General features: G+C 39.1%; 1 protein-coding gene across 1 annotated transcript; it reads right to left on the reverse strand.

Annotated features, from left to right (window-relative positions):
- Window positions 1-1,320: 1,320 nt before the first annotated feature.
- On the reverse strand, window positions 1,321-12,324 carry LOC124252656 (sodium- and chloride-dependent glycine transporter 2-like). Its single transcript, XM_046686318.1, has 13 exons — window positions 12,193-12,324; window positions 11,185-11,403; window positions 10,527-10,692; window positions 9,714-9,852; window positions 9,459-9,593; window positions 8,514-8,617; window positions 8,182-8,306; window positions 7,859-7,971; window positions 7,404-7,535; window positions 6,190-6,289; window positions 4,869-5,011; window positions 3,366-3,521; window positions 1,321-1,512 (listed from the first exon to the last, which is right to left on the reverse strand). The coding sequence occupies exons 1-13, from the start codon at window positions 12,296-12,298 to the stop codon at window positions 1,321-1,323; spliced, it is 1,830 nt and encodes a 609-aa protein (XP_046542274.1). The 5' UTR covers window positions 12,299-12,324.

Below are 12,324 nucleotides of genomic sequence, written 5' to 3' on the forward strand. Positions count from 1 at the left end.
CAGATTCCTTACTTACTCACTTCGAATATTTCTTTTTGTAAAAATATACGCAGTTAAAAATAAACACAGTTACACTTCATTACATAAATAGCGTTTTATTTTAGACATTGTAATTGTATTACATTTTTTTCTGTTACGATCCAATTTAAGTTCATTACACTGTTTTAACAATAGTAGGTCAGGAATATATTGTTATCTTATGTAAACAGTGGTGTGGAAGTTGCTATAATAGACGATTTGGCGGGTTAAACTTGGTGTGGAAGTTTCTAGAACGGCATATATACACATCTGGCAATATACAGAACATTCTGGAGAGTTTTTAAAAATACAATGGGGCCAGAACATCAAATCCAGTGATTGTGTGAAGATCCGGGTAGGAATTGGTCTTCAGTAACCCATGCTTGTCGTAAGAGGCGAGTAACGGGATCGGGTGGCCAGGCTCGCTGACTTGGTTGACATATGTCATCGTATCCCAATTGTGTAGATCGATGCTCATGCTGTTGATCACTGGATTGCCTGGTCGAGACTCGATTATTTACAGACCGCCGCCATAGCTGGAATAATGCTGAGTGCGGCGTTAAACAACAAACCAACCAACCTGGTCCGATTGCGAGTATGGTTATTACTGAATAAGAACTACTTCTGGCTACTGATATCATATGTATTCTCTTATTAATAATAGTAATGCACTTGTTGAGCTCCTAATGTCCAACCGATGCTGCTTAGTGGCGCTTTTACAGGGTCAGTAGGTTTTCAGTTGTTTTTGAAAGAGTCTAGTGAAGTGCAGGATCTAAGGTTGATAGGAAGAAAGTTCCAGAGAATACGAGCGTTGGCTGAGAAGGCTCTGGTTGTAATATTACTGCCCTTGAATTTTGTAATGACACTTTATTGTGTGTGTCTTTGTAAGTACTTCGTAGTAATTTGAATTGAAATTTCAACCTAATTCATTTTATCATTTAATAGGTCATTTCACAATGAATTCTTGTGTACAGATTTCAAGGTTAACTTATTGTTCCAATTTGAAATAACAACAAATAACAGCATAAAAACATGGTATGGATCATATGACATACAGTTGCGTTAGCTGTTGATTCAGTCTGCATAAGCATCTGTTAACTGAGCTCAGTGTACACAGATTCTCTTAAACGAAATATATCGCATGGATGCAGACTGAATGCTCAGTTGATGCAATACGGAGAAGGAATAACCCAATAATTCCCAATGATTTATTTAAAGAAATAAACACCCCCAAAAGCCAAACAAACCAACATATTATTTGTTGTAAAACAAATTTATGCCATCTACTGCAACAATGTAAGGCTAGGTCATGTTGGTGAAGAATGCCTTGTTTTCTACACCGGTACTGTAGGTGGCGCTCCCAGTCATCTTAATACTTATGACTTGGGGCATGTCTGAATCCTTCACAGTTCCATCGGCGTTCCTGGCGTATTTCCCCGTTTGATGTTCCGGAAGTGCAGGTCCCCAGCCCTGTGTTGGGCTGAAGGCTTTCAACTGTGTGAACAGAATGTGAATGTGTCATAAGTGTAATGTATGGTACTAGCTTAACCTGGGGAACTCCAAAACATGGCCAAATGTTTAAAAAATGGCAAGCCGATAAAACATGGAGGATGAGGATGATTCGATCAGCGGACGTAGCTAGGGGCAGGAACACAACTGATCACAACTACTTATGGAGGTATACACCAGCCGCCAGAGCTAAGTGGCAGAATACATTACACACCAGGGATGGAAACAAATTTTTTATTTTTTATTTTACAAAATGCCGCAGACAGCAATAATTTCAACCCGATCAAACGAAAAATGTCTCTTAAAAGTTAACTTGAAAAAATATAAGATTTTGAAAAGTCTCTCAAGCATCTTAATTGGCCATTCGTAACTGATCGCCTCTTTCCGTGACCTATAAGAAAACTCGTACCAATATCGTACGCCATAATTGCCAAGAATCGTGGCAAACACTAACACTAAAGTTTTCTTCAGAACCGTTGAATGAAAATCAGAATATAGTATATGGTCTGTCAAGTGAAATATTTTATCAACATAATGTTACTAAAACAAGGAGATACATATGTCATTCTATACTCGTAAAATTCTATCATACACATCCTCTTGGGTGGTCAACTGATCCGTTGTTTGTTGAGACAAATATCAGTAAATGAGTACTTATGTTTAGAGGGTGAATGGTATTAAACTTATGTAAGAAATGAATCAATGAATTAACATATATGACTCACAGCACTGACTGATGGGCACATTTTATAAGGGCTAAATCTTTTATTTCAAACTATGATGACTGGTACTTATGCTGCAACCGACTAATTGGATAATAGGTGTATGGCACATTAAGTATGCGTCAGAAACATAGTGTCACAATTTAAAAACAAAATGAAATGTGTGAAGAACTGCTGATCAAAACGTACTATTCATATTTATAATTAAAGGTTACATTCTATACAGATTTCTTCAATTGTCAGGGTTGTGTAATAATCACATATTCGTGATAAATGTCTTCCAGGTGATACAGGTCCGTTGGTTGGAGGTGTATCTCCGATTCTTTTTACAATGAGGTCGGTGGTAGTATGAGAACTATTTGTTAAATTTGAAGGCGGGAATAGTTGAAGAATTGCCGTCGGAAATAACATAAGGGCTGATATATAAAGTGAGTTTACATTATTTCATAGATGCTATGACACCCGAGACTTACACTGTCTCGTGTTCTGTCATAGGAAATGCCGTGACAATATACCGATTTTTCATGGCGTTTTCCCGTTATCTTCTATCGTGTTAATTCGTATTGAGCTTGGAAATTAAACAAACTGTGGACCTGCAACCAGTGAGCTACCAGTGGAAGACAGCCTTTGACCGGTGGCAAAGTGATAAATCTCTCCAAAAATAAGGAAAGTGCCAGTTTTGAAGAACTGACTTTGTTGTGTTCTGATCCAATGTGACATTTATAGAGGCTCTAATAAAAGTTTGTAGCATAATTATTCCATATAGTTTCCTTATGTTTAATGATATAAGAACCATCTAAAATTGAGAAAAAAGGATTCTCACAATAAGAAAAGCCTCTTTTTATGGTCTGGGTACTGTAGGAGGGTCATTTTCTGTTACCAGCTTGAAAAGAATATGGCAAACTGCTTCTTTTCTTTTTTCTTTTCTTTTTTTTCGCCCGCTCGCCCGCCCCTCATCAGCACCAGTTTGGAGATGAGAAACATAAACAAATGTGGATGGCCTGATGAGTCAACGCTTTAACCACTCGGCTAGCCCACCAGAGCGGCACATGAATCTGCTGTATGTGGTTTGTTACACATCATACATCGAAACCCAGTTGTTAATAACATAATTACCATTCCCAATCTGCAGACTTGTACAGCCATGACGAGGAGTATCATAGCAACAGGGGCGACAACCATGCACCAGCCAATCGCCTCAGCCCACGGCGGGAACATGTAGTCACCATAGGAGGCCGGTGTGTACTGAGAGGCTGACACTATCACGATGAACTTCAAATAGAAACAGCATTTGTATTTGTCACACAGTTATTGCCTCTGAAAACATGCTTAAAACTCTTTTTGTACATGTTATTTATCCAAACCTTTATCGGAGAAATAATCTAAGAGAGTTTTTTAAAAATGCTAAATATTTGGATATGAAACATTCCTCTGTATTGACGATTATGACGCCAAATTAAAGCTGTGGTAATTGGAAATTATAATTGAGAAATAATTTTTCACTGCTAAAAAGGAAATTGTATGAGGATCGTGACGAACAAATATCTATAATATTTAACATTATCAGCAGATATAAACCTTATTTATTCAAGTATACATTTAAAATGAACTTTAAAAGTATTCATGATCACGTAGTTTAAGAAGCATTTTAAAAGGTACTTTGGTAAGAAGCAACTACTATGAAGAAGACCATATATACATCTGTGCATAAAATAAGCAACACCCTATATTTTTACCAATTAATTTTGTCCGAAATGAAATTCTAAACTCATTCCCAAAAATAACCATTATAATTTGATAGAGCAAGCATTTAACATTTCAAAAACGAAAACATCATTGAAATTACCAAGTACTTTTATTAGGATAATTGCCTATGTTTAAAACAGGTGTTTTTCTATCCTAAAACAAGTTACCTTATTTTGAAAAGTGAAAGTAATAATTGATTGTTGTGTGGCCTATAAATTCGTTATTTATTGTGAATGGATGAAAGTTTATAAACTAAGATTGAGGAAAAGTAACGGTCAAACTAAAAAAAGAAAACAAATTAAAATGCAGTAAAAGTTGCTTTACAAACAAAACAATCAGATTTTAGCTGTAATTATCAGTATCCGGCAAGGGGAAGTGTTTATTCATTACAATAAACTCAAAATCATAAAAAAATATTCCAAAATCTTATTAATGTGGCCTTTTTTCAGTTTTTGTCAATTAGCAATCTGAATTGTTGGAAAAAGGTCTGAATCTTTGACATTCGGGTTCTTCCTGATTATGCGCAATTAAAGCTAATTGATGTGTAAATGTCATCTTGGTATATAACAGAATTGCTATTTTTAGTCAAAACTTAATTTAACTGTATAGTTTGAGCATTAGAGGAATAGTTACTTTGGGTAAAAATTCAGTCCCATCACATTTTCATCAACATATTCTTTCATAAAGAATAGAAAAGGTTATGGTATTTGTAAAACTGTCAGTGGATAAAGCTTCTTCAACTACAGGCTTATTAAATTAATGGCTGTAGCATCACATCTTATTTTCAAAATAGGGTGGTGATTAATTAATGCACGGGTGTATATGTTTCAAACGTGTAAGCAGTTGGCGACGTCTAAGAGTTTCAGCGCTTACGACGATGACGACAGGAGTCAGGAAGACCCAGTTGATGACCCAGTAGGGGTTGGGCTTGTGGCCAATCATCATCTCGATGTCCTCCATGAAAGGGAGGAGACTTTTCCTATTCCCATCCCGAGGCCAGAACCAGCCAACCAAAGCTTAAACGGTTACGACAAGTGAAAAACTTTCTTCTGTTGGAATTATTTATTATTATTCTACGTAATACCTGAGTTTGACACATTCGTGTGTACAGATATACAATAAACTTCGGTTATAACGAACCGCCTATAACGAACTAATGCATACAAACCCCTTGCTGTATATTTTAGTCGAAATAAGTAAATCAAACTATGATTGTAACGAACTACTATATGGTGGTGCTCTAAGTTCGTCATAACCGTGTTGATCACTGGATTGTGTGGTCCAGACTCCATTACTTACAGACCGCCGCCATATAGCTGGAATATTGCTGAGTGCGGCGTAAAACTATAACCGAAGTTTACTGTATACAGAGAGAGCCCATCATTAACATACGGGTATTAATGTTAACACAAAAAGGAAGCAATACTTTACAGAACCTACATTCATGGATCACTGTAAAGTTAAGGTCAGCAGGTGCGCGTCTATGTCAAGGTCACCAGTGAGTGAGGATTTGATCGACCATGATGCTGAGGTTTAGACAAAATGGTTATTAAATATGGTTGTTTGTCATTGCTATCATAAACATAATCCTATCACAATACAATATCAACATCTATCATTTGAACAAAAATATTTTACAGCAATCACAACATAAGGATAAACATGAGGTGAAGTAGGAAATTTGATAAATAGATAAATAGATAAATTTGATTTAAATCTGACCTTTTTCTCCGATTCGACACATCTATGATGTGACCCTTCTTAACACCAACAGTGAAGGCTACTTTGATGTTCGAGATAAGCGAATGTATCAGTCTGATTTCTGTATCGATAAAGTGACTCTTATTCCGAATTTGTGAACTGAAATTTTTTTTATCAAGCGAGTCAAAGTTGTTTTAAAAGGATAACATCCCATTGCCTCAAATCCGATTTATGGCGGTCAAAATTTGATTGATGTGACCTTTCCAGGGGTTACCAGTTCTTGATGAGTGACACACATCAGAGAAAAAATCTGGAACAGGAACCTCCGTTGTGTTTACGCGTACGTTCATTAACGTTAAAGTTCAAGACTGGGGGCTAGTGAAAAGAGTTTACTGCTTGAACGTGTAGCCAAACGAAACTGTAAATACATGTGTGTAATGACATTCGCGGGCACCTTGACTTGTATTTAAGGTTGTGAAGATGAAGTACTTACGGTAGACATACATGAGGCAGATGATCTCCGCCAGAGCCAGCAGCATGACGCTGTAGCTGCCACTGTACCAATCCATCAGTGTCAGCATGTAGATACCACCCTGGGGGAGTAAGTGTTTTAGTTTTTTAAGCATTATTCTATGCCATGGATTTATCCATAATCATCTACTATAAAATTACATATCAAACATATTTCTTGTATTAAATATGAAATTATAAGGTCTCGATTATCTGCAGAAAACGAATTCCACATGGCGTCAAATGCATGAAATAGAGTTAAAGATAATGTATCACTGAAAACAAGTGGTGGCACCAGATGTTCACGAGATGGGTCAGCGTGACATTGTCTTGAGGACCGGTAGCAACTGCCGCTCACACAGTGCATGCTGCCTTTCGCCGCTTATCAGTACTTCTACTTTCCGATAACGGTATACAAGCAAACAGACAATCAGGGGACACCAGACATGGGCTTCACACATTGTACCCATGTGGGGAATCGAACCCGGGTCTTCGGCCTGACGAGCGAACCTCACAACCCCTTTCATATCGGACATATGTTTCGGTAATGTCCTCGACTGTCCTACCCGGGTCTTCGGCCTGACGAGCGAACCCCACAACCCCATTTAATATCGGACATATGTTTCGGTAATGTCCTCCACTGTCCTACCGGGTCTTCGGCCTGACGAGCGAACCTCCCCCACTGTCCTAAACCCACACAACCTTTATATCGGACATATGTTTTAATATCGGACATATGTTTCGGTAATGTCCTCCACTGTCCTACCATGTCCTGCCACAAACGTTTTGGAAAGCCTCACAAAAGTTTTGTATGTTGTAGCCTTGATGAAACAGCCCTTGACCATGAATCATATGAAATCTCCATAGACAGAGCTCCTGGAGCAGTCGTAATATTGATTTCCCTCTTGTCATACAGTTTGTTGAGAGATTTTTGTTCCTCGTAAAAACAGTTTCGCTTTCACCTCCACTTAGCCTCACCTCACTCACTCACTCACTCACATCAACAACAAAACAACACAAGTCAATGCATCATCCGACTCATCTCAACACAACGCCGTGTTCACACACGAATGGATGATGAAGCACTATGTGTTTTCTTTCGCATGGGTGCCTTGGTACAACCATAATATTGTTTTATGACATTTTTTAACACGCCATGGAATAAACTTAGTTGTTGTCTAGTTGGGCTCTGCCTACCTTTGTAACTTGGGGCAGACCGAGTAGAAATCCAACAAAACAACAGAATGCAGCGAACGGAGCCTTGTGCGTCCTCAGGAAACGTGGGAAGATGTCACTGATGCCGCTGATCAATGTCTCCATCATGACGAACTGAGGTTGATAGGTTTACATTTTTATCACAAGGAGTCAGCACAAAAACTTAATGAGCTGGGAGGATTATAACATCCAGAATCTCAGTGAGAAATCAACGTCTCTTTAACAGCTAAATGTAGTTCTACTATACATGTTCGTATCGTATATTTTAATTAATTCCTTGCAGGACTTGGATTATGCCTTTCATGTGTTCATGGTCTCTGAATTCCTATGTGTTCTATACCATACAGGGTGATGGAGTAGCCTCGCCTTTAAAGCGTTCGCGCCACCCTGAAGACCCGAGTTCGAGTCCTCAAGTCATTTAAGAGTGAGTACCTAACCTGAGTGTCGAGGCCAATGTTTAACAGCATGAAGAAGAACAGGAAGGCCCACAGTGGTGACATCGGAAGTTGCGCAATGCCTTCTGGGTAAGCAATGAAAGCTAAACCCGGTCCTGAAAACGTTTGGTTAAGTAAGTCGAGTAGCAGTGATAGGATATATAGACAGACATGGATATCCTTTTCGTAAACATATGTCGCGAATATTCAGTGATGCATTCATATCATATTTTTTCCCTTTACACCAAACGGAATCAGTTTCTGAGGACAGTCAAGACGGGGTATTCTATATTTAACATTGTCGAAAGTTTTGAACTGGTAATCACCTTGGTCGACCACACTCTCCACATCCTGGTTCGTGGTGTGAGCCATGGAACCCAGGAGGGAGAAGATGGCGAAGCCCGCGAACACACTGGTGCAACAATTGATAAAGGCGACGATGAGAGCATCCCTGAAAGAATATGCAGTTGAATATGTTAAATACAATATATTCTACACTTATTCGATACCACATATTTCTCGATAAAATTTTGAAGAACATCTGCAAAGAAAACGCACGCACCTGTGATATTTTGCCTGAATTTGACAGTTTAACAGAAACGGTCCAGGAACTGTTTTAATTCTATAACAAAACCCAACAAAACGCACAAGATCTCACCGTTCACAGTTGTTTCTAAACTTGTTGTAACTGGACATGGTCAACAGACACCCGAATCCAGCACCCAGAGAGAAAAAGATCTGTGTGGCTGCGTCTCCCCATACCTGTATAACAGTAATCGTGTGTGAAATGATCCCCATACCTGCATAACAGTACTCGTGTTTGAAACGACATCTTCCTCCGCACCATAACACAAGCTGGAAGTAATAGTAAGCCACAAACGATAAGCCCCTGTTTTTTTAGCCTAGTCACAAAATAGATTTCTGGCTTACAGATGTACTTGCAGCGGACAGTACAAAGCATGTTAAGTGGAACTGTATTCGAATATTCTACATAACATTTGTTTACAATTTACAGACATCTTCATGATGTGTGCTGATACAACCAGTGGCCTGAAAACATGTTTTTGAAGGTAAGTCTTCTCAATCACATACGTCATCTAATAATCCTAAACCAAAAATACTGACTGACCAAAAAGTAACGGTTGAGAGTTATCTCACTTTGAGGAATGGCTTGTGCAGACGGAAATATGGTTATGAATTGGTTATGAATACGTACTGTGTATTGTAAAAGACCAAAGCACGTTTGGAAACATACACATATAAATCCATAGTCAGTTCTGACATTTTAGCCATAATTTCTATGCAATAATAACTTCAATACTGATATATGTTTAAGGGTACTTATAACTTTCATGTATGTGAAATGTTTGTACTTTTATTCATCCATAGCCTTTTACCCTACAGTAAAATGTGTTGTTTACCTGTTAGATGAATCACGTTTTACTATATTATTAGACGTGGCACGATTTTAGAGTTTACAAAAGTACCGTAAGAGCTCTGCTGATAAATGAATGAATACCTTATCTCTATGGAACTGTATCTAGCTAGGTAATTATAATATCTACAAGAACATTTGATTATTCCTTAATATAAGTCTCCTTACCTTGGCCTCAGTAAGTCTGTGGACCTGTGGGGTCATGTAGAATGTAATGCCCTTCTCGTATCCCTCTAGAGTCAGGCCTCGGGCCAGCAGGACTACCAGGATGATGTAGGGGAAGGTGGCGGTGAAGTACACGACCTGGAAGTAATAGGAGCCTTAAGAAGAATTCCTATACACACATATACACGTGTGTCAAACCGTCAGTAAATATTACGTTGAACTAACTTTACATTGTTTAAATTGCCGCGAGACACCGACCTTTCCAGAGGACTTGATTCCTTTCATGATACAAGCGAAGACTATGATCCAGGCAACCACTAGACTAGCAGCGTTTTTCAGGCTGATGCTTCCCATGTCTTCAAAGCCATCAGCTTCGTGGAGACGGAGCACATGCCGCCTTGAAAATACAATGATACAGTGACACAGTGACGGCTTGACAGAATGAGAATATGAGATCTGAATATGAAAATACCAAATACCACATTATTCGGTTCACTCGTGCCTAGTTGTTGTCGTATGTAGCTGAGGGGTGTGGGTGTAGCTGAGGGGTGTGGGTGTAGCTGAAGGGTGTGGGGTGTGGGTGAGGGGTTGGGTGTGTGGGTGGGGTGGGTAATTGTGTGTTGAGGGAAAGTGGTGTTGATTTTTGTGTATTTTAAATAATGTATCCACTTTCCCAGAAGTTTTCAAAAGAATATGAAAATGGTCCAAAATTTGATAATCAAGAGAAAGTTTAATAAAAGCAGAGACGACAATACGATGATTCCGACTATAAAACATAACGATTCAATTCAAGTCAATTGTTCACTGGACAAACCCTCACCCCACCCCAAGCCCCCGACATAAAATGATCACAAAACCAGACAAGAAAACCGTACAACCCTAATCACTTTTGCTTGTCTCTTTGATCATTCTGCAGAGTATATTAAACACTTTGATATCTGAGAAAAGACATGAACGTTTTTACTTCAAAATGTAGACCCAAAAGGCTGGGGCTGCTGCATTAATGCTCCTCATATAGGGAAAGATGACTGTTGGAAAAGTTAATTGATGTGTAAAGGTATTATTACTAACTCCCAATACTCGGCACTAGGCGAGGTGAACCGTGTGCGGCATTCCTTTGTAGCATCATGTACGATCATGGATGAATTGAGCTGCGCGAAGTCGGTCAAGGTGTTGTTGAAAGTGATGGAGATGCGATCAAGTAGAGACACTACACAGTCTTTGTTGTACAGCTCGGCTGGAACATCAGGACATTGTCAGGATTGTATCGTAAAACTGACATATGTTTCTTAAACACGTAGGTTCAGGTTATGCAGTTAAACACGATTCAGAGTGTTTGGTTAAAACACTGCGAGTAGCAGAGATAGATCAGTTGATAGGGTAGCGTTTGTAAATGTAAGTGTATAAAGATTATACGAAGTTTCTGTTGAGTCCACTACTGTTCCAACTATATCATGTTACATATGTTTAAGATTATATGAAACAATATTATCTATTGACAAACATATTTGTCTAAAAAGTGAGCGGATACAATTCCATTGATGGCATTAGTCAACGGCATGGCGACGATGGGCTAACGTCCAGTTAACATAATTTGAAGTCATTTTGCTAATGTACAAAATGTCCGAATACATGATGCAGGTTTCTGAAGTTAACGGATTAATTTGACTTCCTAAAGTCCTCCTCTTACGAATATACCAAATACGAAATATCTGTGTGTATATCTCACAGGAAAGTATGTCCATCTTGGAAGTTTCATTCATAAGATCTAGGGGCGGATAACTCGTCCTGCAGGAGTTGGTGTTCCAGGGATTGTCACAGGATCCCCAGGGAACTGAACCATCCAGGCTGACGAAGCTGACGAACATGTAGTAGATGGCGTACATTATGACGACGTTGTAGTAGATACAGACCATGCCGCTGATAGTCACCATAGCAACCCCGATGCCTGGAATATGGGTTCAACAGACCAAGTGTACTCGGTGGTAATATGACCTCTGAAACCTCATGACGTAGTTTGTTACTTTGAATTTTTTGTATTCTCCATCATTGTGTAAAAAATAATCAACAAGTACCAACCTAGTCTAACTGAATTAGTATTGGCTCACGCCGATACTTATTGTTGTGGGGATTCGAACCAGGGTCTTCGGCATGACGAGCCAACGCTTTAACCACTAGGCTACCCCACCGCCCCAGTATTTCAAAGATATTATGTCTCGGGAAACCAGTTATGGGTTCATTGCACCCACTTGGGGAATCGAACCAGAGTTGTGTAACCACTGGGCTACCCCACTGCACCCAATCCAGCCTAAACGTATCTCTGCAGGTGATTATTTAATTATTTACTTTATGCACAAAGAAGTCACGGGTTTATACATCAATAAACTCAAATTAATAATGATGTCAATAAGAGTAGATAAATCAACAATAAATATATTCATTGATATTCAATCATCAAGAAACCGTATTACACCTGTACTAGTTCGGTGATCAGTGGTAAACGAAATCATGCATGAACGCTAATCTGCTAAAGAGTGTTGTCTATTTTTTCTTAGCTTGTAAAGGGTCATTGTATCCTTTACAGTGTATTTATACGCATTTACTTTCATTGTGTTGGTTCAGCGTCTCTAATGCCCAGTGTTTGGGTGTAGAGCATTTACAGCTGAAAAGCAACATGTCCATGATTCTACGACAGATCTGGATAACTACCGACTGCAAGGACAACAGTGGTACATACCATGAAACGCAGGGCTGACCTTCCACACCGTGATCGGCCCCTCGGAGGCGAACTGACCGACAGCCAGTTCCAGGAAGAATAACGGCAGACCAGCCACCACCAACATGATGACGTAAGGGATCAGGAACGTGG

The sequence above is a fragment of the Haliotis rubra genome, unplaced genomic scaffold (genome assembly GCF_003918875.1).
Source record: "Haliotis rubra isolate DU_JTF1 unplaced genomic scaffold, ASM391887v1 Scf520, whole genome shotgun sequence".
NCBI lineage: Eukaryota > Metazoa > Mollusca > Gastropoda > Lepetellida > Haliotidae > Haliotis > Haliotis rubra.

Excerpts from the sequence above, each read along its gene's own strand:
- LOC124252656 (XM_046686318.1), bottom strand. The coding sequence starts at position 12,298 with ATGTTGGTGGTGGCTGGTCTGCCGTTATTCTTCCTGGAACTGGCTGTC. Across the intron at positions 9,853-10,526 it reads CCTAGTGCCGAGTATTGGGA|GCGGCATGTGCTCCGTCTCC; the intron begins GTTAGTAATAAT and ends TGTATTTTCAAG. Across the intron at positions 7,536-7,858 it reads ACATTGGCCTCGACACTCAG|TTCGTCATGATGGAGACATT; the intron begins GTTAGGTACTCA and ends TATCAACCTCAG.